The sequence below is a fragment of the Malus sylvestris genome, chromosome 7 (genome assembly GCF_916048215.2).
Source record: "Malus sylvestris chromosome 7, drMalSylv7.2, whole genome shotgun sequence".
NCBI lineage: Eukaryota > Viridiplantae > Streptophyta > Magnoliopsida > Rosales > Rosaceae > Malus > Malus sylvestris.
Window position 1 is genome coordinate 4,864,294 of NC_062266.1, and position 23,902 is coordinate 4,888,195.

At 40.7% G+C, this 23,902-nt stretch overlaps 4 protein-coding genes across 5 annotated transcripts; 1 reads left to right on the top strand and 3 right to left on the bottom strand.

Annotated features, from left to right (window-relative positions):
• Window positions 1-4,368: 4,368 nt before the first annotated feature.
• On the top strand, window positions 4,369-6,763 carry LOC126629479 (MATH domain and coiled-coil domain-containing protein At3g58270-like). Of its 2 annotated transcripts, XM_050299524.1 has the most exons (4): window positions 4,369-4,523; window positions 4,628-4,779; window positions 4,900-5,057; window positions 5,727-6,763. In XM_050299524.1, the coding sequence occupies exons 2-4, from the start codon at window positions 4,652-4,654 to the stop codon at window positions 6,626-6,628; spliced, it is 1,188 nt and encodes a 395-aa protein (XP_050155481.1). In that variant the 5' UTR covers window positions 4,369-4,523; window positions 4,628-4,651; the 3' UTR covers window positions 6,629-6,763. The 2 variants fall into 2 exon arrangements, with proteins under 2 accessions (XP_050155481.1, XP_050155482.1); XM_050299525.1 differs by lacking the exon at window positions 4,369-4,523 and having other exon boundaries at window positions 4,530-4,779.
• Window positions 6,764-11,510: 4,747 nt separating this feature from the next.
• LOC126629482 (uncharacterized protein At4g28440-like) lies at window positions 11,511-12,008 on the bottom strand. The gene has a single exon (XM_050299529.1). The coding sequence runs from the start codon at window positions 11,958-11,960 to the stop codon at window positions 11,526-11,528; it is 435 nt and encodes a 144-aa protein (XP_050155486.1). The 5' UTR covers window positions 11,961-12,008; the 3' UTR covers window positions 11,511-11,525.
• Window positions 11,957-13,139, bottom strand: LOC126629480 (NADP-dependent malic enzyme 4, chloroplastic-like). The gene has a single exon (XM_050299526.1). The coding sequence runs from the start codon at window positions 13,019-13,021 to the stop codon at window positions 11,957-11,959; it is 1,065 nt and encodes a 354-aa protein (XP_050155483.1). The 5' UTR covers window positions 13,022-13,139.
• A 6,930-nt stretch (window positions 13,140-20,069) lies between these two features.
• LOC126629473 (receptor-like protein EIX2) lies at window positions 20,070-23,247 on the bottom strand. Its single transcript, XM_050299516.1, has one exon. The coding sequence runs from the start codon at window positions 23,155-23,157 to the stop codon at window positions 20,248-20,250; it is 2,910 nt and encodes a 969-aa protein (XP_050155473.1). The 5' UTR covers window positions 23,158-23,247; the 3' UTR covers window positions 20,070-20,247.
• Between the last annotated feature and the right edge of the window lie 655 nt (window positions 23,248-23,902).

The following is a 23,902-nucleotide window of genomic DNA, read 5'->3' on the forward strand; positions in this document are numbered from 1 at the left end:
ACCAAATAGGCCCTAAAAGCAAAGAAAGTTGTGATTAATTATTGTTCGATTTAATTTAATGGATCTCCTTCGCCTTTGGATTCAATTTTTCTTATTGTTTCAATGATTTTAATTATACAGTAGTATAAGTATTGCTATATTACTTTTGATTTATTGATATTAATAGGCTGCCTATTAATATATTGCATACTAAATTTTTCCTAACAAGTTGTATTATATTACTTGTAAATAAAATGTGGGTAAATTACACTTTACCACCTCATGTTTAAGATCTATTGCAACCTCATACAACATCTTAAACAAAATTCACTTTTATACCTTATGTACTATTTTATTTCAATATAATAAATCTGTTACATTTTCCATCCATTAGTCCGGTAAGAGCTGACGTGGCTGCCACATTTGTACTAACGTGGTTGTCAAATTTACGCCACGTTGTAAAAAAATATTTTTTTATGCATTTAAAATATTATAATAATTTAACCTATTTAAAAACAAAAATAAAAATAAAAACCTGAAATTCCCCGACCTTTTCTCCCTCTCCTCCATTCTCTTCACCTCCTATCCCATCCAAAAAATCCACCCCTTCCCTGCAACCCAAATCCCTCATCCCACCCCACCCCACCCCCACCTTCCTCACAACACCCCCCCTCACCCCCAACAAAACCCCAAAAAAACCCAAATTATTTGTATGAAACCTGCACACCCCGATCCCGACATACGTCCAAGATCGACACGTGACGTCACTAAATGCCCGTAACTCAACGTACCCTGCCTTTTGGATATGCACAAAATATAATTCAAGATCCAGATGTATAATAATTTTGCGTATACTTTATGGCTGCATCTAACCTTTTCGTTAGACTGCCTATGTACCCTCAATAGGGATCAAGTCATTCGTAGTTCAACTTTTCACTACACTCGAATATTTATCACATAAACTACCATATTTCAACATAATGCACAATTCAGAGTGTGCAACATCTCAAGGAACAATCGACAAGGTGCAATAATAATCTATAGCCATATGGGTCAACGGTATATCATAATCATAACAATTACATCCAACAACATCCAATAATCACACCAAATAATAACCCATACAACACGCTGACATGCAGGGCTAGAGTGACACAGTTCGGCCGAAGTCTACATCTCTGAAGCTAAAATCAAATCCAAGGAATCAAGTCACCAAAGGGATTCTGAACCACTCAACGGAATCAAACTCAGGATACGATTCCGGACTATCACTAAACAGAATCGCAGAGTAGAAGGAATTTTGGACCATCACTCAACGGAATCCGAGCCAGGGTACAATTCCGGACCATCACTCAACGGAATCCGAACCAGGATACGATTCCGGACCATCACTCAACGGAATCGAGTGGAAGACCAAGGGATACAACAACAACTTGAAGAAACAATACAAGAACCAAACACTTAATTTAGAAGGGTTGAATGATACAAAAAGTGAAATAAGGAAACAAGATGTGAAACAAGTGCCTAAGTAACAAACCCCATGACAATAAGTTAACGGTCCACTACTAGCCCTCACATTTCATCACATCAATCCAATCATACAATACAAACCATATTTCCAAAGCACAAGTCAAATCATACTTAATGAAAATAGATCGATGGCCAGAAATAAAAATAACGCTTCAATAGAATTCACATTCAATAAACATAGGTCTATGGTATGTCTCTGTGTGTGTGTGTATATATATATATAATTCACATTTCAATAAAATTTCATTTATAACCCATATCATATTCACAGATGATATTAATATAAGCAATTAAGGTAATAGTTATATCACATATATTCAAGTCACTCTCAAACCAATGTGGTCCCACTAGACTTCACTTAGTACCCTGTGGTACTAGATTTAGTATTTAGAACGTTTCGAGACATGTTGACCAAAAGTTAATTCTCGATCAACAGTACGATCCACAACGTTGCATCGTTTGATCCAGTAGATCTGCACATCGGATTCTGGATCTGTAACTTCCTAAGGTCCACATTATGCTCAGAGAACAACATACTAAAATCTCATCGTGATCCAACGGTCGGATATCCGCCAATTACTAGAATTAGGTGGCGGTTAACAATTAATTTTACCAACTTAGAAATCCAATTCAGGAAGATCCGTACTTCGGATTCCCGATACATCAGTTCTAGCTATCCTCAAATATTACATTCTATAAGCATTAAAATTTGGTGACGATCCAACGGTCATATCGTCAATTCAAATTTTGATCAAGTGATGTATCATAATGAACCTAAGTTCAAACAATCAAACCACTTCATACGGATATCAATTATGAATTTAGGGCATCTAATTAGACTTAGAAAGATATCATCGGTCCACTGCCCAAGCCGTCGCTGCATGCGCCACCGTGGGTAGCGGTCGGCCGTCCCGACTTGTCGGAAAATTCAACTATTTTTAAAAATTACCAAAAATTACAGAAATAAAGATCTCAAAGAGTAGAGCAAACTTTATACCTATGGCCAAGTCCAATTTGGCCAGGAAACGCCCCTACAACTGATTGGGTCTTGTTCTTGGGTCCAAGGGGAGTTGATTAAGGGTGGTGGTGGGTGGTGAGACTTGCCGGAACGGCGGAATCGCCGTCAAAACTCCATGGGTAACCCACATGGTTTGACACGGTTTTTTGACCTAAAAACCCTCAATTTTGGGTGGGAATGGAATATGGGAGATGGGAGATGGTAGAAGAGGTTGCAGGTGAGAGATCGTTGAACTTCGCCTGAAAAAATGGTAGAAGTGGCTGGAAACCACTCCGGGTTGGCGTGGGTAAAGGTCCACAGTTGGACCTTCCTTTTTTCCTTTTGTCTCGCCACCCCCTGGCTTTCTTTTTCCCTTTTTTTCTTTCAGCCGCTCCTGTGGCTTTCTTTTTTATTTTTTTTTGTAACAACTTCAAATGTCCGTAACTATACCGTTATAATCCGGACTCGCAAACGGCTCTCGCCTATGCATTCGTGATCTCAATATCTATTCAACAATATAAATTGTGACCCCGAATGGTCTACGGATTTTAAATAATTAATTTCCCAAAAAAATAATATAAAATTTCTATAATACCAATACATAGATTATAATAATGAAATCCAAGAACGGGATTTCACATCTCTATTGCTTTTTCAGTGGTGCTTGGAGAGAAGGGCCGACATGGCGGAGTTGTCGATGACGCAGACGGTGATGGTGGTGCGGTCATGATGTCGGTAGCAAGGTGGGTCAGGGTGAGGTAGTGGTTGAAGGTCGGGAACTGGGGATTTTGGGTTTTGGATCTGAGGATTTTGGGGGGTTTGGGGTTCGAGCATGAAGAGGAAGGTGCTGGCGGTGCTGGCGGTGGTGGCTCGACGGAGCTGTATTGTGTGGGTTTTGGATCTGGGGATTTTGGGGTTCGAGAGAGAAAGTGAGGAGAGTGGAGGAGGGTGCGGGAATGGGATTATGGGTTTTAGTTTTTTATTTTATTATTATTATTGTTTTTAAATAAGGTAAATTATTATAATATTTTAAGTGCATAAAAAATTATATTTTTGCCACATGGCATAAATTTGGCAACCAAGTCAACTCTTAACGGACCAATGGATGGAAAATGTAACGGATGTATTATATTGAAATAAAATAGTACATGAGATATGAAAGTGAAATTTTTTGAAGATGTTGTATGATGTTGTAATATACCTCAAATCTGAGGTGGTAAAGTGTAATTTACCCTAAAATGTTTTAGGTTTTAATTTTATAGATGAAGAGTTCGATACTAATTTACTCATTCTAAACAACTTACATGATAACTGTATATCGTCACGTCGCGTCTTGGGCCAATTAAATAAAGATATTAGAATAAAATACTTACATATATTTTTTTATTGGTATGAGCACTATTCTAAAATTCCCACCTTAACACTATCTAGGCCTGGCCTAGATGTTAGGCGCCTAGCTACTATCCCGATTAATTTGTAGGCGCTTGAAAGTTAAGAAATGGAGCCTAGACGCGTCTGCCTAGACCGCCTAGGCGCCCGCCTAGCCAGCTTATACATGCCCAAATCACGACTTTCAAGTAGACAAAAAATATACAACTTTCATTTTTTACAGTTTATGTATTCCATTGAAATTATGTATTTTTTAATTATAAACAGACACTTATTTATATAATTTATAATAAATTTACTTAAATTCGTATAATCTATCTAAATTCCCACCGCAACCCACATGCCAATGACTAGCGTCTTTATAACCTTGGATATAACACGTTAGTGTAACAATGAACTTGTATACGATACAACGCCACAAAGTCCTTCTCCTGTCCCCACCTTTTATTATAAATATACGTTAAAATTAATTTTGCCACCGCATCTTTGAAATCCTTCCTTCAAAATATCTGCCGTCCAAAAAGTTTCCAGATATAAAGTTACCGACATCAATTGCTTCTGCTTGGCACTTGACTTGCATATAAGTCCCCCTCTCTCCCTCTGCGAACTCTGAATCGTCGATTGGAAGGTATGCGTGAGTTCTTGATCCTGTAAATTAGTCTCTGTTGTGTGATACTCGTTGCTAAGGATATCGATGGTGATTTTTGTTTCCTGTTTATGGCTTTGAGTTAGAGAGCGTAGCTTGGATCATCAACGATGGAGGATAAGCAGCAACTGGCAGGCGAGCTTGTCACTAAGTCATTCACATGGACAATCAAGAACGTCTCTAAGGTGAAAACCCAGAAGCATTATTCTGAGGTTTTCTTCGTCGGTGATTGGAAATGGTAATTTAATTTTGTGCATCTCCTCCTGCTAATATTCAAATCGGTTCGAGGTTGTGTGTGTTTTGAGATGAATTGTTGTTGGTTTAGGGATTGATTGATTTTATTGTTTGGTTTGATCAGGCGGATCCTTGTATATTTGAAAGGGAACAACGTAGAGCAGTTGTCCATGTATTTGGAGGTTGTGGATGCTTCGGACTTGCCATATCTGTGGACTAGGTATGCCCAATTCAGCTTGACTGTGGTCAATCAGCTGAGCAGCAACATGTCGATAACAAAGGGTATTTTCTCTATCGTTCATTTGGGTTGATTTCGCATTTACGCTTGCCTTTTTTGTCTGTTTTCGTTTCATTTTGTGCTCAATTCAGCTTGGATGTGGTTAATTTATGAAACAGAAATTGCGATTCCTGCATCCGGTAATGGAGGCTTTGGTTTGATTCAGTCTCACACTTCCTCCTGTAGAGTGATTATTTTTTATGATCGCAAATGGGAACCTGATTGTCACATTTTTGTTTTTTTTTTTTTTTGTTCCAAAACAGAGGGTTACAATTTAACTTTGTTTGCAAATAGAAGTAAGCTCATTTTAGGATGTGGGCTTCGGGTGTAGTTAAAAGTTTTACACTTGTTTGGAATCACGGAATTGAGGAAAAGCATTAGTTAGAGAGAAAAATTGTGACTTTAACGTTCCAAGGATCTATGGAAGGGAGGTTTCTCTTGTAGAAAATAATGGAACTTTGAGATCCTTGGATTCATCCAATAGTTAAGATCAGAAGGAAATTCTATGTTTCCTCTTACGTGCTTGAATACCTCTACATGTATATATGGACTTGGGTTTGGTTGTGTTAAAATTAGGAATAAGCTTCCTTTGTTGTTTTTTTTATTAGTTCTCGGTTTGTTATAAATACTTTATTAATTGTGTTTCTGTGATCCTTCATGTTTTGAATTTACAGAGACTAAACACAAGTTCAATGCAAGTGAGAGTGACTGGGGATTCACGTCATTCATGCCTCTAAGCGATTTTTTTGACGGAGAACAGTTTGTTTGCAATGATAAATGTATTATTGAAGCCAAGGTTGCAGTCCGTAAGGTGGACATAAAGAATTTCGGAGACCAAGGAACTGACAGTTCTGCACCCAGACAGTCGGAACCTTCAAGTGTGGATTCTGTGCAATTTCCACTTTCATTACCAGTTACAACGCCTACATCTGAACAGGTGCAAGCAAATGTGAAATCGGAACAGGTGCTTGCTTTCCAGGATGCACCAAGATCTGGAGAAGTTTGCATTAAGCCTACTGATGTCCTTGTTAACCCTTCCATAGTCAAGGGACACGAGGAAGTGCCCCCCACACCAGCTGGTAAGCTCATGGATTTTAGGGGTTTAGGGAAAATAGAGAAAGCTTTTGTTCCACTGCTAGAAGAAGTTTGTTTGTTGCATCCGTCGTTGATTGAGTGCCAAAAGAAGAGAAGCCGTACGTATATTGAATGGGCATTCACAGCTTTAGGTCGAGTTTTGCATTTTCTGAAGACTACGAAGGTGAGGGACATGACCCCAGACACCTCTGAACACGTTCAACTTCTGTGGGAGGAGCTTGAGACTTTCAATTTTGACTTGGGTTGGCTGGAACCTTATGTGCAAGCTGCTCTGGATGTGAAGAAGCTTGTGGAAAGGGCTGGGATAGTTAAAAAGCAGAGAGAGGATGTGGATGCAATGGAGATTGAAGTGAAGAGGCTAAGGGCGAGGCTAGCGGTTGCAGAGGTGGATCTAGAAGTAGCAAAAAGAGTCTTGGCAAAGGTAGAAGAAGGCTTCGGTGACACCGATATGAACAGGGAGTTAGGTTATGGGACGCATTGACCTCCTTACTTGAGAAACATCTCATTGATATTACAAGTGGTATGCAATATTTGCAACTCATTGCAAAATATAATGTATAATGTACTTGCATTTTAGTTGTGTTTATCGGTATTTTACGATATTTCAAGAGCTCAATATCGGGAGGTTCATCAAACCAAATAAAGTCCAACTCATTTACTAGCGCTAATTTTACCAATCTATGAGCTATACGACATCAGCTGAGAACTGATTCCTGGTGAGAACTAAGCTGAATCCTTCTCCTGCGGCCAAAGCTTCAGGTAAAGCGCTAAATTCTTTTTGACTCCCGGTCTGGTTTGTCCCGCTAACCAATTACGATGTGACCACGTACGGGAGTAGTAACTGTGAACACGGAAAATTCCTGAAACGAAAGAGACAAGAACAACGTACACAAACAAATATTTTATGTTTTGATGATTTAGGGTTATGATCTCTTTTAACTTGATCATCTGATTCGATCTCCGCAAGGTGTTGATTTGTGGATGTGTGATTGATCCAAAGGGCCGTTGGGCTTGATCTAAGGATGAACGTTCTATAAGGGTCATGGGCTTGATCTTGGAAGGTGGATTTGAGCAGATCTTCAAAGAGCTGTTGGGGCTTGATCTTGAGGATGGGTGTTTCTTCAAGGGCCGTTGAGGCTTGATCTTGAATAATGGTGATGAACGGATCTTTAAGGGCTTTTGGGCTTGATCTTGAGGATGAGTGTTTCTTCAAGGGCCATTGAGGCTTGATCTTGAATAATGGTGATGAACGGATCTTCAAGGGCTTTTGGGCTTGATCTTGAAGAACGGTTAGATGTATGGATTTGTCGACGTTGTTGATCCAAAGGCCGTCGGGGCTTGATCTTGGAAGAACGATGAACGAAGAACGAAGAACACTTTCTTCAAGGGCCGTCGAGGCTTGATCTTGAATGGGTGGAAGTTCTTTAAGGGGCCGTCGGGGCTTGATCTTGAAGGTGGATGATTGTTGATCCAAAGGGCCGTTGGGGCTTGATCTTAGGATGAACGATGAACGAAGAACGAAGAATGAAGAGAACTTTCTTGATTCTTCGGGAACCTGGATGCTTGAGAGCTTCGGAGTTTCAGAGCTTCAGAGCTTCAAGAATTTTGCCTAATGATTTTCGTCCCCTAAATGAATGAATTAGCCTTCTATTTATAGAATTTTCCAAGGCCTAGTTTTGAATATAATATTCCAGATTAAATAAGTTGTTTCTGCCAGGTGTTGACACGTGTCCTATTTGACGACTTTTCCAACTCATTTCAATTTTCGCTGAGTTGCATGCTACGTGTAAAATTTATGTAATACATGAGCGTTGACACTTTAATTTATCGGTCAACATTTATTTACCGAAATTTCGATGTCTACAAATGCCCCCACTTCAAGGCGCGTCGTATACATGTGCTTGTCATGTGTAGGAGATGCGTTTTGAAGTCCCCTACTGTAGATGTCGATCCAAGGGCCGTCGAGGCTTGATCTTGAATTGGGCTGGAGATTTCTTCAAGGGCCGTTGAGGCTTGATCTTGAATTGGGCTTGAGATTTCTTCAAGGGCCGTTGAGGCTTGTTCTTGAACTTTTGTTTGAAATTTCTTCAAGGGCCGTCGAGGCTTGATCTTGAAGGTTGAAATTGGACCACAAGGAGCTTCATGTGGTAGATGATCTTTGGCTTTGGTAGTGGGTGAATCGGCACGTATTTTGTTGCGCTTGTTGACTTTCCACAGCTTTGATCTTGAACTGGGTTGGAGGATTTTCTGGATTCCTCCAATTGTTGATTTTCCACAGCTTATTCTTGAACTAGGTTTTGATTCAAGGGTGGTAGACACTTAATCTTGAATCGGACTTGTGATTTCCTCAAGGGTCGTCGAGGCTTGGTGTTGAATTTGGTTGGAAACTTCTTCAAGGGCCGTTGAGGCTTGATTCTTGAAGGTTGACTCGAACACATGGCAAGCAGGCACGAGGTAAAGGTGGCAACCTGTTTCTTTGTTCAATCTTTCTAATTCACACCTGAGCAGTTTGGTCAACGGTATGATCTTCAAGATTGATGGGCTTTTCTTCCAGTCGGTGACTTGATCTTTAAGGATTTGATTCAAGGGTGGTGAATCGACCCGTGCAGCTCACAACGTCTAGTAAGTCGACCCAAGAATTTGAGGGTCAAAACGAGTCCTCCACACAGAGTGATTGCAACTTTGATGATATGAGATACTTTTGATTTTGAAGAAGTAGCGGATGAATAGGCACGTGCTTTGTGCTTGTCTCCACATGCTTCAATGTATCATTTCCCTTGCCTTATCTATTCTTCTGGCAGAATGTGGCATGTGCTCGAGTTTCTCAGTTTAGACTCCTTCTGCTGAGTTGATTGTGCATGCCGCATTTCCTTATTTGTTCTCCAGGCAGATGTGGCATCTTCTCGAGTTCTTCAGCTCGGACTCCTTCTGCTGAGTTGACTGTGCAGGCCGCAGTCTTCTCAGCTTGTTTCTTCAGCACGTTGTCTCCACATGCTGCAAGGTATCATTTTCACTTGCCTTATCTGTTCTCCAGACAGATGTGACAGCTTCTATGGAAGTACAGCAGCAGTGGGAGACGAGTACTTGAGAGCAGTGCTAGGCAGGCAATCAGGGAAGGGTTCCAAGCAGTCGGTTCCTTACCCGAGTTTGAGTGGAGGTTCCGGCATATTGTTTTCTTTATCCTTGTCTTTGTAAGTAAGAACAAGGACAAAGGAAAGGACAGGGAGAACGCATGATATGAGATACTCTTGCTTTCTACCCTGGTGATATGAGATACTTTTGCTTTGGAGTCATTGGCTTGCAGAGGTACCCCAAGGAATAAGGAACATTGAATGACTCGAGAGGCTTCGTTGGGAAAACATTTTTTGGAGATGAAGAAAGGCTCTGTATGTCTGCCTCGCTATGGAAGGTGAAGGTGGACAGTTATAGGAGGTCCCTTAATACCTGTAGAGGTACTATTCTTTCACTTGTGTCGGCAACTAACGCGTGATTGAACAGTAAACTTTCACGTGCTTTCTCCTTCACCGAAAATCTTCGACAAATTGCCCGTGATTTGCGCAAAGTTAAGTGTGCATATGATAGGTGATGACGCGGCTGAAAAAGACTGGCGCCTCTTCGATATCTGGGATCGGCGCTTCGACAAATTACCCGTGATTTCCGCAAAGCTGAGTTTGCGTGTGACGGGTGCCGACGCGTCTGGAAAAGCAAGATGCTTCTCCGATTTCTGAGCTTGCCTCTTCGATTTTTGAATGGCCTCTTCGAATTCTGAGCTTGCCTCTTCGATCTCTGAAATCCCGTCGAGTGCTGATCTTTTATAGAGGCAGGCAGTTCATTTCAAAGCACACTTGAATTTTTTGCTTGTACCTTCTTGCACTTCTAAGATCTCGATTTGTCCGACCTCTTCTTTCTTTAACACCTTTGAAAATGTCTGGCCCCTCCGATCGTCGTTTTGACTTGAATCTTGGTGAAGAGGCAGTCCCTTCTTCTCCAGACAACATATGGCGCCCATCCTTCATATCCCCCACTGGTCCTCTTACCGTTGGGGATTCAGTGGTGAAGAATGATATGACCGCTGCGGTGGTGGCCCGGAACCTTGTCACTCCCAGAGATAACAGACTACTTTCCAAACGGTCTGATGAGTTGGCTGTTAAGGATTCTCTGGCTCTCAGTGTGCAGTGTGCAGGTTCTGTGTCTAATATGGCCCAACGCCTATTTGCTCGAACCCGTCAAGTTGAATCATTGGCGGCTGAAGTGATGAGTCTCAAACAGGAGATTAGAGGGCTCAAGCAGGAGAACAAACAGTTGCATAAGCTCGCACATAACTATGCGACAAACATGAAGAGGAAGATTGACCAGATGCAGGAATCTGATGGTGAGATTTTACTTGATCATCAGAGGTTTGTGGGTTTGTTCCAGCAGCATTTGCCTTCTTCTTCTGGGGCTGTACCGCGTAATGAAGCCTCAAATGATCAACCTTCAGTGCCTCCTTCTCCTGGGGTTCCGCCGAGTACTGAGGCGCCACCTGATCGTCCTTGAAGATCCCCTCTTGTAAATTTGATTTGATTTGATTTTTTTTTTTTTTTATTAAATGTATGTATAATGCAAATTTATGTAAAATTTCTAGAAAAATAAATAAAATGGACTTTTATTTCTCTTAATGCTTTTTTTTTTTTTAATCATGGTGCCAGACGCACCAACGATAAAACATTTTTTAATTTTTAATTTAATTTAATTTAATTTAATTATATATATATATATATATATATATATTGACTTTAATCATGGTGCCAGCCGCACCAAAGTTTAAACATTTTTTATATACATATATATATTTTTTTTTTTAGAATGGTGTTGATCCAGCACCCAAAACACTTTATAATTATTATATATATATATTTTTTTTATTCTTTTATTTTTTATTTATTTATTTTTTCTTTCTTTGCACATGGTGCCTGATGCACCCCCTTTTTTTCACGTGGTGACAGCACCACTTTGTTTTGCTCCACCACCTTTTTTTTTTTTTTTTTTTTTTTTTTAATTATATTTTTTTTGTATAAATTCTGATGACGGGATGGGGAATTTGCAGGGATGGACGAAGTCGAGGCAGCATGGAGGATGAAACTCGACGGAGCAGAACTCGCACTGTCCGTCACCGTCGCAGGCGTCGCAGTCACGTGAGAAGCGCATGCTCATGGCCCGGTCGGAGGTGAAGTGCTACTGCTGCGGTTTGACGGAGGAGTGCACGCCGGCATACGTAGCGACGGTGAAGAAGAGGCACCAGGACCGGTGGATTTGTGGGCTTTGCGCTGAGGCGATCAAGGACGAGAACTCGAGGTCGTCGAGGAAGATCAGCACGGAGGAGGCGATGAGGCGGCACGTCAGCTTCTGCGAGGAGTTCCGGATGTCGAGTCCTCTTTGACTACAAAGTTTGCAGGTTCAGTGACCTCAATACGTCCCCATTTATCAACTGCTAGCCTCATCGATCCCTTGAACATGTCAATCCTTGCATTGCGGAGAATTACAGTTGCACCAGGCTTCATCAAGTCAACTTGATCGTTCCTGGCAGTGAAGAGAATGGTCCCAGTCTCGTCCCCAATCAAGCACTCAGAGATTCGAGTCTGGCGAAGGTGCTGCGACACCGATCGGCCCTTCTGCAGCACAGGGTTCGAGCCCAGGACCTTGGCGACGATCGTGTGGCCGCTGGTCTCCGGCTTGAGCAACTCGACCTTGGTGAACACGGGCTTCCTTAGACCAGGCTTGGCATTGCTCTGCTGGGGTGTCTGAGACGGTGCCGTTTTGGTGGACGTCGTCATTCAAAAACAAGATGAGTTGAGGCATACTTTGCAAGCAGTTCAAAAGCATTGTGGTTTGCAAAGTCTTCAAACTGAACGAGAACTTTCTCCCCGTAATTCTGCTTGACTGCAGTCATGAACTCTTGTAGGAGTTCGGCATATTCCTGCCCAGTAGCCCTCTTTTGCCTCAGCCCTATGTAGAACTCATCATTCAACAGCTTCTCATTGTTTGTACCAACATCAATGGTTACAGGCAAGCAAGCAGAAGGACGAACTCCTCCAAGTGCCGTGTATAGAGCAAGTTTACCCACAGGAATACCCATTCCATGACAGCCAAGATCCCCAAGCCCTAGGATCCGCTCTCCATCAGTGACAACAATGACTTGAATATTCTTCTCAGGCCAGTTCCTTAATACTTCAAGAATCTTGCCCTTTTCTTTCAAACTTATGAAAAGACCCTGTGGTTGCGTAAAGATGCTTCCATATTTCTGGCAAGTTTCACCGCTAGTAGGAGTATAGACAACCGGAAGTAATTCCTCAACATGTTCAATAAGAAGCTTGTAGAATAGCTTTTCATTTCTCCCCTGAAGATCAATCATAGCGATATACTTCTGCAGTGGAACTTGATACTGACGGATACTGTTGATCATTTTCTTAACCTGAAGTTCTTGAGAAATAACAATTGGGGGAAGAAGACCACGCAAGTAGTGGGCATCTCTCTCTTTCTTTGTGAAAGCAAGACCTTTGTTGTGGTGTGGAGATCGTATCAATGTATATCCACTAGCAACCGAGACACTCCAGGGCGTGACGAGTTGGTCCTCGGTGGCAATATCCTCACCGTACACGTCTTGTACCCCACCATGGACGGTAGATTTCAGCTCAAACACCTTGGATTCGGCCTTCACGTCCTGCAATGGGTTCTCCATCACAACGCTACCGTTTCGGTCGCTTGTCCGGACTTTTGGGACCACAGCCACCACTTTTAGCGACGTTGACCGCCTCTTCTGGCTCTGAGAGAATGGGCTTGAAGACCCAGCAATGCCCGGTTTCCCCAGAAAACAGCTTCTATTCAAGGACATCATGGCGACGGATTTGTGAAGGGGAGAGTCTTTAGGATCGATGAGCTCTCCTTGCTTGACTCCTTCTCTCTGTCTCTCTCTCTCTTATACCTGAAATTTGTGAAACCAAAAAGGAGAGAGAGAGCGCGGGTGGCAAGTGGTGAGGTACGGAGGTCTAGAAGTGTAGCACCGCCTCAAAATGGGACCTGTGATGTCTTCTAACGGACTCGACTCGCTCAGCGGCGCCGGATGGCTCCTCCATGCTCCGGCAACGGCGCCGAGCTTCACTGGAACTCCGATGACAGCCCTGCCTACCCATTCGCCACGCACCACGTGGAGCTCGACGATGTTGGGCTTGAGGGGTGTACGGACCGAGAGAGAACCGAGCCTGGGCTGGTGCCTTTTGTTACTGCTGGGCCTACACACACACACATATATATATATTTCCTTTTTTCCTTTTTTCTTTTTAATAATTTTTATTTTTTTTTTTTTTTTTTTTTTTTTTTTTTTTTTTTTTTTTTTTTTTTTTTTCGAAGAAACTGTACAAAGAAAATTGCAAATTTTTCTTAACAGAATAAATTTGTAATAAAATTGACATTCTTTAATAAAACATTTATTCTTTTTATTTTTATTTTTAATTTTGATGTGACTGAACTCGAAAAATTGAACATTCGAGCTGCCTACGTACCCCTCCAAAGAAGAGATCAAGTCGTAACGTAGTTCAAATACATACATATATTTTTTTGGTATTTTCTTTTTTGTGCCGTTTGCAGTTTCAACTCATGCAGGCAAGGAGTGTTGGTGTCGTTTGCAGTTTCAACTCGTGCAGACAAGGAGCGTTGGTATTGCCTTTTATGCTCGTGCAGACCAGGAGCGTTGTGCCATGCAGTTTAGGCTCGTGCAGGCCAGGAGCTTTGTGTCCTACAGTTTAGGCTCGTGCGGACAAGGAGCTTTGTGCCATGCAGTTTAGACTCGTGCGGGCGAGGAGAATTTGTTGATTTTGTCAAGCAATCCGGGAGAGGCGTTCCTCACAATTTTCATAGCAAGGAGCTTTGACTGCGTGATTGAAGAAGTCTTCGGGCAAGAAGTCGCGCATCGTGATGGCAACGGACGATCTTTGTGTCACAATTTCATCATCTTCAACACGTTCATGTTGCTTTGAAGGTTGACAAGAGCTGTTTTGCCCCCTTTCCGATTGGCGGACTTGTGGAGGAGACGTATGTTTTTTGTGCAATTTCTTAGGAATGACTTGAGTCCATCCTTCAATTTTGCTTGTCTTGGAGGATGCCCCCAGCGGTTGAGGTGAAAACTTTGAGTCGGAAGAGCCAGAAGTGAAAGTGGTATAGTTTGACTTCACCACATCGTCAAGATCTAGCTCGATGATTCCTTTCTGAGCCAGCTTCATGATGAGATCTTTCAGCACGAAGCACTTTTCTGTCGGATGACTGATGAAGCGGTGGAATTTACAGTATCTTGGACTGTCGGTACGATTCATCTCTTCTGGCCGTCTGCACTCAGGCAAGCCGATCACCTTCTTTTCCAGCAAGTCTTCTAACATGGCAACCACATCAGAGTCGGGGAATGGATAAGTTTTCTCCTCAAGCTCCTTCAAAGTGCGTCTACGCATCTCTTGATCACGAAAGCCTTCGGCTTGAATCGCCTTGCCTCGTGTGGAGATTTTGACGGGAGCTGTGTTGACCGTCATCGCTTCCTTGGTGGGTTTCCATGCAGCCTTTTCCACCTTTGTCCCAAGAACTTTGTCGTTCTTGTAGTCGGCGATCGGTTCTTTCTTCCCATGATGGGCGATGCTCAACTCCATGTCATGGGCGCGAGTGGCCAATTCCTCGAAGGTCCGCGGTTTAATGCCTTGAAGGATGTATTGCAAACCCCATTGCATGCCTTGGATGCACATCTCGATTGAAGAGGTTTCCGAGAGCCTGTCTTTACAGTCGAGGCTTAGAGTGCGCCATTTGTTGATGTAGTCAATGACTGGCTCGTCCTTCCACTGCTTTGTGCTCGTTAGCTCTAGCATGCTCACAGTGCGGCGGGTGCTGTAGAAGCGGTTGAGGAATTCCCGCTCTAATTGCTCCCAGCTGTTGATGGACTTAGGCTCTAGGTCCGTGTACCACTCAAAGGCATTTCCTTTCAGCGAGCGCACAAACTGCTTGGCGAGGTAGTCTCCCTCCGTCCCCGCGTTGTTGCAAGTTTCGACGAAATGTGCAACGTGCTGCTTTGGGTTTCCTTTTCCATCAAACTGCATGAACTTTGGTGGTTGATAACCCCTTGGCATCTTTAGGGCATCAATCTTCTTGGAATAGGGCTTCGAGTAAAACAAGGAGGTATGTGAGCTCCCTTCGTACTGTGCCTTGATGGTGTTGGTGATCATCTCCTGCAGCTGCTGGATAGAAAGAGATCCCATGAGTGCCGCTGCTTGGTCTGGCTCTGGCTTCCCATCGATTTTCTTCACCGGGGGTTCTTTGTCTCCGCCAGCTCCTCCCTTTAGTGGATCATCCTCTGGGTCGGGTTTATCGCCGTCTTGTGCCTCCAATCGGTTGACTAGTGCTGCAATTTGCAAGTCTTTTTCTTCCACAGTTCGGGTTAGCCTTGCGATTGCTTCATTCATTTGAGCCAGCTGCTCATCGATTGAAGTTGCTCCAATGGTCATGACTTGCATGGCTGAACTGTCGCTTGAATCGGCATCGGAGAGCATGGATTCAGAGTATTTCCTTGGGCTTTCCCCCCTTGGTGCCCTTAGTGAGGCTAAGGTGATCAAAGGCTCGTGCCTTGGGTGCTTTTGTTCCCTTGGCAGAGTTGATGCAGAGGTGAAAGAGGTGGCAGAACTAGCTTTTGCCATACTTCGAGTCGTGATGCCCAAAGTGACACCACTTGCGACGATGACGCTCTTGTTCTTTGTACCGGTTGCGGGAACAGTTTGAGCCTTCCTTGTTGCCATTGACTTTGAAAGCGCGCTTGAATTTCTTGAACGGAGAAAGAGATGAGAGGCAGAGATTATCCCACCGGGCGTGCCAATTTGTGAACACGGAAAATTCCTGAAACGAAAGAGACAAGAACAACGTACACAAACAAATATTTTATGTTTTGATGATTTAGGGTTATGATCTCTTTTAACTTGATCATCTGATTCGATCTCCGCAAGGTGTTGATTTGTGGATGTGTGATTGATCCAAAGGGCCGTTGGGCTTGATCTAAGGATGAACGTTCTATAAGGGTCATGGGCTTGATCTTGGAAGGTGGATTTGAGCAGATCTTCAAAGAGCTGTTGGGGCTTGATCTTGAGGATGGGTGTTTCTTCAAGGGCCGTTGAGGCTTGATCTTGAATAATGGTGATGAACGGATCTTTAAGGGCTTTTGGGCTTGATCTTGAGGATGAGTGTTTCTTCAAGGGCCATTGAGGCTTGATCTTGAATAATGGTGATGAACGGATCTTCAAGGGCTTTTGGGCTTGATCTTGAAGAACGGTTAGATGTATGGATTTGTCGACGTTGTTGATCCAAAGGCCGTCGGGGCTTGATCTTGGAAGAACGATGAACGAAGAACGAAGAACACTTTCTTCAAGGGCCGTCGAGGCTTGATCTTGAATGGGTGGAAGTTCTTTAAGGGGCCGTCGGGGCTTGATCTTGAAGGTGGATGATTGTTGATCCAAAGGGCCGTTGGGGCTTGATCTTAGGATGAACGATGAACGAAGAACGAAGAATGAAGAGAACTTTCTTGATTCTTCGGGAACCTGGATGCTTGAGAGCTTCGGAGTTTCAGAGCTTCAGAGCTTCAAGAATTTTGCCTAATGATTTTCGTCCCCTAAATGAATGAATTAGCCTTCTATTTATAGAATTTTCCAAGGCCTAGTTTTGAATATAATATTCCAGATTAAATAAGTTGTTTCTGCCAGGTGTTGACACGTGTCCTATTTGACGACTTTTCCAACTCATTTCAATTTTCGCTGAGTTGCATGCTACGTGTAAAATTTATGTAATACATGAGCGTTGACACTTTAATTTATCGGTCAACATTTATTTACCGAAATTTCGATGTCTACAGTAACATGGGAGAGCCTGCGCGAAAAAGCAACCACAAACCCAAAATATTTCGAATCACAGCGGAGGACCTCCCATCTCAACCGTGGCATTGAAGGCTCGGTCTCTATTCAATTTTAAACAGCCAAAAGCCGGTTTAGACCAACTTGTCTAATTTATCATGCACAACAATATCCTATTTAATTATCATAAAATAAAAAGAAAACTAATGAAAATAACTTGAAAATTTTGAGTTTTAACGATAAGAACAAAATAAAAGGTAAAGTGAATAGTATCAAAATTGACTTTTAGTGTAAAAATGTGGTTTTTCGTTAAAGTGAATAGTACCGGAAGCTTTTCGTTAAAGTTCCCTAAAATAAAAGCATTTTTTAGTACAAAACCACATTTGCTCTCTCTTTCTTTTTCATTGTTGCTTATGGTTTGGTGCTCGTATCATTGGTAAACTCAAACGTGATCATAAGGTGAAGATTTTGATAGATAAAGCTAAAATAAGAAGATGTTAAAGTTGTATATATCATCCCATTAGAGTAGAATATTTATGTCATATTTTTAAAGTATAATATCGTTGTATCAAAAAAAAAAAAAAAAACTAAAATAAGGAAACTTCATAGATATTATTACTATTTATTTATTCAAAGGGAATTTATTACAAAATAAGTTATAATGGGATCCCTTCTCCCTGTCCCTGCCCATCCCTCAATACATAAGGCAATTATTATGTTTCACAACAACAAAACTGGTACAATGGCGGATAACATTTCCCTCCCTTAAAACCAACTCTCATGCAAAAGGCATTGCAATCAGGAAGATCTTCACATTTTCCCTGGCACTGTACATCGGCGCTTACTAAAAAACAATTGAAAAATCGAAATAATTAACAGGAATTTAATTTGGTGCTTAAGAGAAGGAAAGTGCAAGAAATTTAGAGGTCAAACACATATATTGAATACATACCAAGTGAAAAGAAGAAGATGGCAATAACTACTGCAACGATTAAGTTCTTGGTAATGAGCGAGAGATAACCACATGACATTTCTATTTACTTTCGATTTCAAATTATTGTAATGCTACATATGGCTCTGAGATGGTGATGATATTTATAGGATCAGGAGCAGACCTTAATGAAGAAACACAAAATTAGGTTCATTCATGCACACACAATATTAGGTTTTTGTTTCCATCCACAATTTTGCTTTCCATTCATAGTTTTGAATATTTAATGAGATTTGATAAATAAGGTTTTGAATCATTTGACATTAAAATTTTAGTAGAAAAGAATATTACTATACTGTGGTACTAAGTGGCAATTCTACTAAGATTTTAAATACAAATGATTCAAAACTTTATTTGTCAAATCTCGTTAATTATTCGAAGCTTTGGATTGGAAGGGAAATTAATTTTTAACCTAATATTATGTGTGCATGACCCCTAATATTATGTTTCTTAATTAATATCTGCTCCTAATCCTATAAATACTGTTGGAGCAGTTATGTTTTTATTTAAATATATTTATTTTTTGTTTTATTACCAACATTATATACATAACAACCAATTTATTTTGGCCTTATCAATTAGATAAGGAATTATCTCCTCTTAAATATGAAACGTGGGGCTCCTTTTCTATATAGAGAAGAAGATCAGATTATTAAACATATTCAAACCGTTTTGTCTTTTCCATTCTGAATTTGCTTTACGTTTTGACTATTATTTATGCTAATCAATATTCAAACATTTTTTACTAATATTTATTAACATAACCTGTAAAGATGCCCCTATACATAGAAAAGTACAAATCATCAGATGTACTTTATATATATTCAAACCGTTTTGCTTTTTTCTAAGCGATTACTTACGTTTTGCCTTGTCCTGCTTTCAAGCCCTCATTAATCTCTCAAACCCTGAACGTCTCTTTCTTTTATAGTATTTATAGCAATAGTTGGAATCAATGAAAGATGTGGAAAAAATATATATATTTTATGATATATAGTTTGGGGTGTGCTATCTACACACCTTTTTTTACTTCTCACACACTCTTGTTAATTTCTGTCCGCTGATCTTCTTCAATTCATTTGATCCGACGGCCGAAAACTAAAAAGGTGTGGGAGAAGTAAAAAGGGGTGTGTGGATATCACACCCCTATAGTTTTGGTAAGCAACATATTGAGAGGGTGTGAGTTCGAAGGTTCTTCCACTGTGCAAGGAAGAATTTTATCAGAAGAAGAAGGTTCTGAGCTGTTTTATCCTGGGGATGACGTGGTGTTTGTGAACTGCTTGCACACTTTGGGCGAAGCCGCGAAACGTCTTAAAGAGAGCGACTTAGTCCGCGACTCATCCCAAGAATCATTCACCACTCAAAGCTTCTACATTTTTCGGGTAATTTCGTTCCTTTTAATTTCAGTTTACAACAAATACTATCACCATCTCAGAGCTATGTAGTATTACAACTAGTTGAAATAGAAGTTCCACCTCATAGATTATTGCTGCAAAACATTAGTCAAATCGAAAATATATGAGGCATCTAATTGAGTTCAAATAAATTGACAACACTATTTTAAAAAAAATTGAAATTTCATCATGACAATTAAATTGGAAAATAGTTTCGGACTGAATTGAATTTTTGCAAGGATGATCTAGGAATCGAGACGCACAAAATGGATAGTTCAGATCATTGAAGTCCAATGTGAAGCGGGTTCCACAACTAATTCCATTTAAAAAAATAAAAATAAAAATCTCTTCTCTTAAAGGACCTGAACATATATATATATATATATATATATATATATATGTTAGTGTTGAAGCATCTGATGATGAATTATAATGTTAAGGTTGTTATTTAAAACAACCCTAAATATTAAACCGTAAACCCACTTCAATTAATATGAAACAATTAAACATGACACCCTTACGGGGTGTAACTTTCTTTTCAAGACCCTCGCCGATTTTTTTTTTTTTTAAAGAAAAAAAAATGAATATAGAACTCTTTTGGTTGTTGCATTAGGTCGAAATCCTTGCAAAACACACTAGGATATACTCCATTCAGAATTTACTGATAACTTATTGTATACAAGAAACTCGACGTAGTGTTAAAACTTAAAATGTACTGATAACTTATTACATACATATTCAAATACCTTGATTTCAAGAACTACTTCTATTTTCTATTTCAATCAAAAGTTCCTTTGAAACCGAGTCACTTCAACTACAATCGCAACATTGCCTTATCCTTGATGGCATCAAACCATTGAAAATAAGCATGCCTCCATGACTTCTTCAAAAATAATGTGCCACAAACGCTCCAAAAGCCTACGATAAAACCGAGTGCCATGCTAACAAAGAACCACAATTCATCATGTCCATCTTCATTGTCATTGTCTTTTGGATCCTTGGTTGTCGGATTGCCACCTTCCAAGCATGCAATAGAAAGAGGAAACCCGCAGAGTAACGGGTTGCCCTCGTAAATGGATTCGGGCAGTGTTTGCAGCTGGTTGCCCAAAGGAATTCTACCGCTCAAGTTGTTATATGACAGATTCAAGTAAGACAAGAAGGTCAAGTGTGAAAGGCTCTGAGGAATCTGTCCCGAAAGTTGGTTGAGCGAGAGATCAAGATTTTCGAGCTGCACCAACTTTCCAATCTCCAAGGGAATGTCTCCGCTTAATTGATTCATTGATAAGTTCAAGTTGTGCAGCAGGACGAGGCTGCTTATTTCTTCAGGGATTTCACCTTCAAGGTTGTTTGCAGAAAGATCAATGCTTTTTACAAACATCAGAGATGTGTTATACTGGAGTTCTCTTCCTTTCATCACTGTTGTTTGTTGATCGTACTCCAGATATATGTTATAAGCACTGTAATAAGCAACCTTCAGAGCAGTGACATTATTCAGGCACTTGGGAATAGTCCCTGAAAATCTGTTGAGAGCAAGGTCTAAGATGTGGAGGTTCTCGAGATTACACAACTGTTGTGGGATATGTCCACTTAGAAAATTCGACCTCAGTCTTAGGATTGACACGAACGGCGCATTCAATCCTATCCATGAAGGTATTTTCCCAGTAAATTTATTGTCCCCAAGATCAATGTTCCTCAAAGAAGTGCAGTTTTCCAAGGAAAGAGGAATTTCACCTTCGAGATTATTGTTGTTCATCTTCAACAAGAAAAGAGAACCCAAGGCACCCATTGAACTAGGAAGCTTGCCTGAGAGATTGTTGTATGCAGCATCTAGAATCAGTATGTCAGGCAACAAACTCCATTCTCGTGGGAATTCTCCAGATAACTGATTGCTTCTTAGAGAAAGGACTAACAAGTTTCTCATGTTGCAAATGGAGGGCGGAATGGTACCGTTCAAATGATTTTCTGCAAGATACAGTGATTCCAATTTGGGAAACTTTTGGTCCAAATTCCATGGGATTGGCCCGGAAAATGAATTCATTTCAAGCTTAAATCGAACCACATTGTCACCCGACCAAAGTGGTAATGGCCCATGAAATTGGTTATGACTCAAATCCAAAATCAGTGCATATGAGAATTTCAATTGGAGTGGAAGTTTTCCATGTATTTGGTTGTAAGATAAATCCAAGTACTGAGCTTGGGAAGATATCTTCAAGAACCAGTCCTCGGGTATGGAATCCGAGATTCCAGTAGCACGAAGTTTGACAAAAAGGAGTTTAGTTTGAGACTGCAGCCATAACCCAAAGGCAGGACCTACTTTACAGTAGCCAATGTTAATTTTGTGAAGCATGAAAGGAGGAACCCAATCATAAGACACTTTAAAAGTGAGGGGAATAGGTAGAATTGGGTTTGGATCTACTCTGCCTACTGCAAAGTATTTCAATCTTGTGAGATTTATGAAATGGGATTCAGTTAAAAAGCCTTCCCACGGATTGAACGATAGATCGAGATGAACTAGCTGAGAGAGTTGCCCTAAACTTTCAGGAATTGACCCATTCATATTATTATTGTAGAGGTTAAGAAACTTCAAATTGCGTAGCATCCCTAAAGAGGCAGGCAATTGGCTATTCAACATATTAGAAGACAAATCGAGTGACTCTAAAACACTATTGGGACAACTTGATAAACCACCCAAAAGCTCTTGAATCCCCCCATCAAACTGGTTCTGTGCAAGATTTAAGATCTTTAGATTGCAAAAACTCCCACGAAGTTTCGGAACTTGACCCTTGAGGCTATTGAAAGATAAGTCAAGGTGTTCAAGTGATTTGAGGCTTTCAAATTCAATTGGAAAGGGACCCCTCAAAGAATTTCCCCTTAAATCAAGTTTTCTGAGGTTAGTCAGATTGAAAAACCATTCAGGAAACGGAAACTTCAAATCGTTGAATGACACATCAAGGATCAAAAGTGATGCAAGGCTAATATTTCCTGGTGGTGGAAGGCTTTGAATTTGGCATGATGACAAATGTAACTCTACTAGGAAAGGAAGCATGTTGACAACATTTAGCCAACTTACCCCGGTGTTGCTGAGGTCCAGTCCTTTGAGGTTGAGGTACTTTAGGGAAGAGAGACGAGAAAGCCAATTCAGGTTTTCGGAAGGGAGTTCAAGCAAGGAGTAGTCAGATTCTTCGCCAAGGTCAAGATAGTTCAAGTTTGGCAAATTACCAAGATGAGGTGGAATCTCTCCTCCAAATGAAGCAGATGAGAGATTGAGATACCTCAAACTTTTAATCTGACCAAAGAACTCGGGAATGGAAATCCCTCGAAAATCATTCCTGCTTAGGTCTAGGTAATTCAAATGTTTCAAGCTAAGCAAAGAAGGATTTACCTTACCACCCAAAGAAGAGTACTCCATCTCGTCCCACTCTCCATCAAAAGCAGAAAGCGTATACATATACGCATTCTGGAGATTCATCATTTCAACACGACCCGTGATGTTGTTGCATGAAATTCCCTTCCACTGACAGCAGTCAAGTCCAACCCACGAAGAAAGCCTCCCGGAAGGATCAGTAACGTCTTCTTTGAAGGTGAGAAGCGCACGTCTTTCTTCGTCGATGCATGAGTTCACACTAGTGTGTAGATATGAAGAGGCCAAAAACCAGAGGAGCAAATAGTGAGCCATTTTGAGGTGATAAGAAGGGTTGAATAAGTAAGTTGCAAAGCTAACCATTATCGTACAAAGTTCTCTTTGCTTTGGTGGAGATAGCTTCTTAGCACAATACTTGAATTTATGATTGAGATGATGCCTCCCAACTTCCAAATTTTCAAAGTCTTCAACCGAAGTGTGTACTAGATAGACTAATAGGCAGAATAATAGGACTAAAATCCTATACGTTTTGGGCACCAAAAGTCTTTGATTGGGACGTGGGTTTTGAAAAAAAAAAGGTAGCAAAGGCATTGACTTAGAATTCACATGTCTTTGTTCAATGGTAATCAATAATTGTCGAATTGTAAATGGTTAATTTGTTGATAATTAGTTAATGAGAGAGATTTTTTTACCGGCACACGAGGTGGTACATCACGTGTCATTATACAAATGGTGGGATATGTGTGTTAAAAAGTTAATAACTTAAAAAATAAAATTTCATATCACTTATATAAAAACACGTGATGTATCATCCATATTCCCATCACAATAAAAAATTTCTCAACTAATGATGTGTGAGGAGTGGCCGGCAGTCTGTTGCTAAATTAATATTATTATTATTAATTTATAATTTGTTTTGATTTTTTTGTTAGACAATTTAGTCTTCTTCTCTGGGCATTCTTTGAAGTTGGTCCGCAAGTGCATTTTCCACTCATCTTTCTGTTGAACTTTCAACTAAGTTCCAAACTTAATCACAATATTCTTTGAAATTTATCCTCTTTCTTATGTCGTTATCCTTTTATTTCAACATTTCTCCCCACTAAACGCT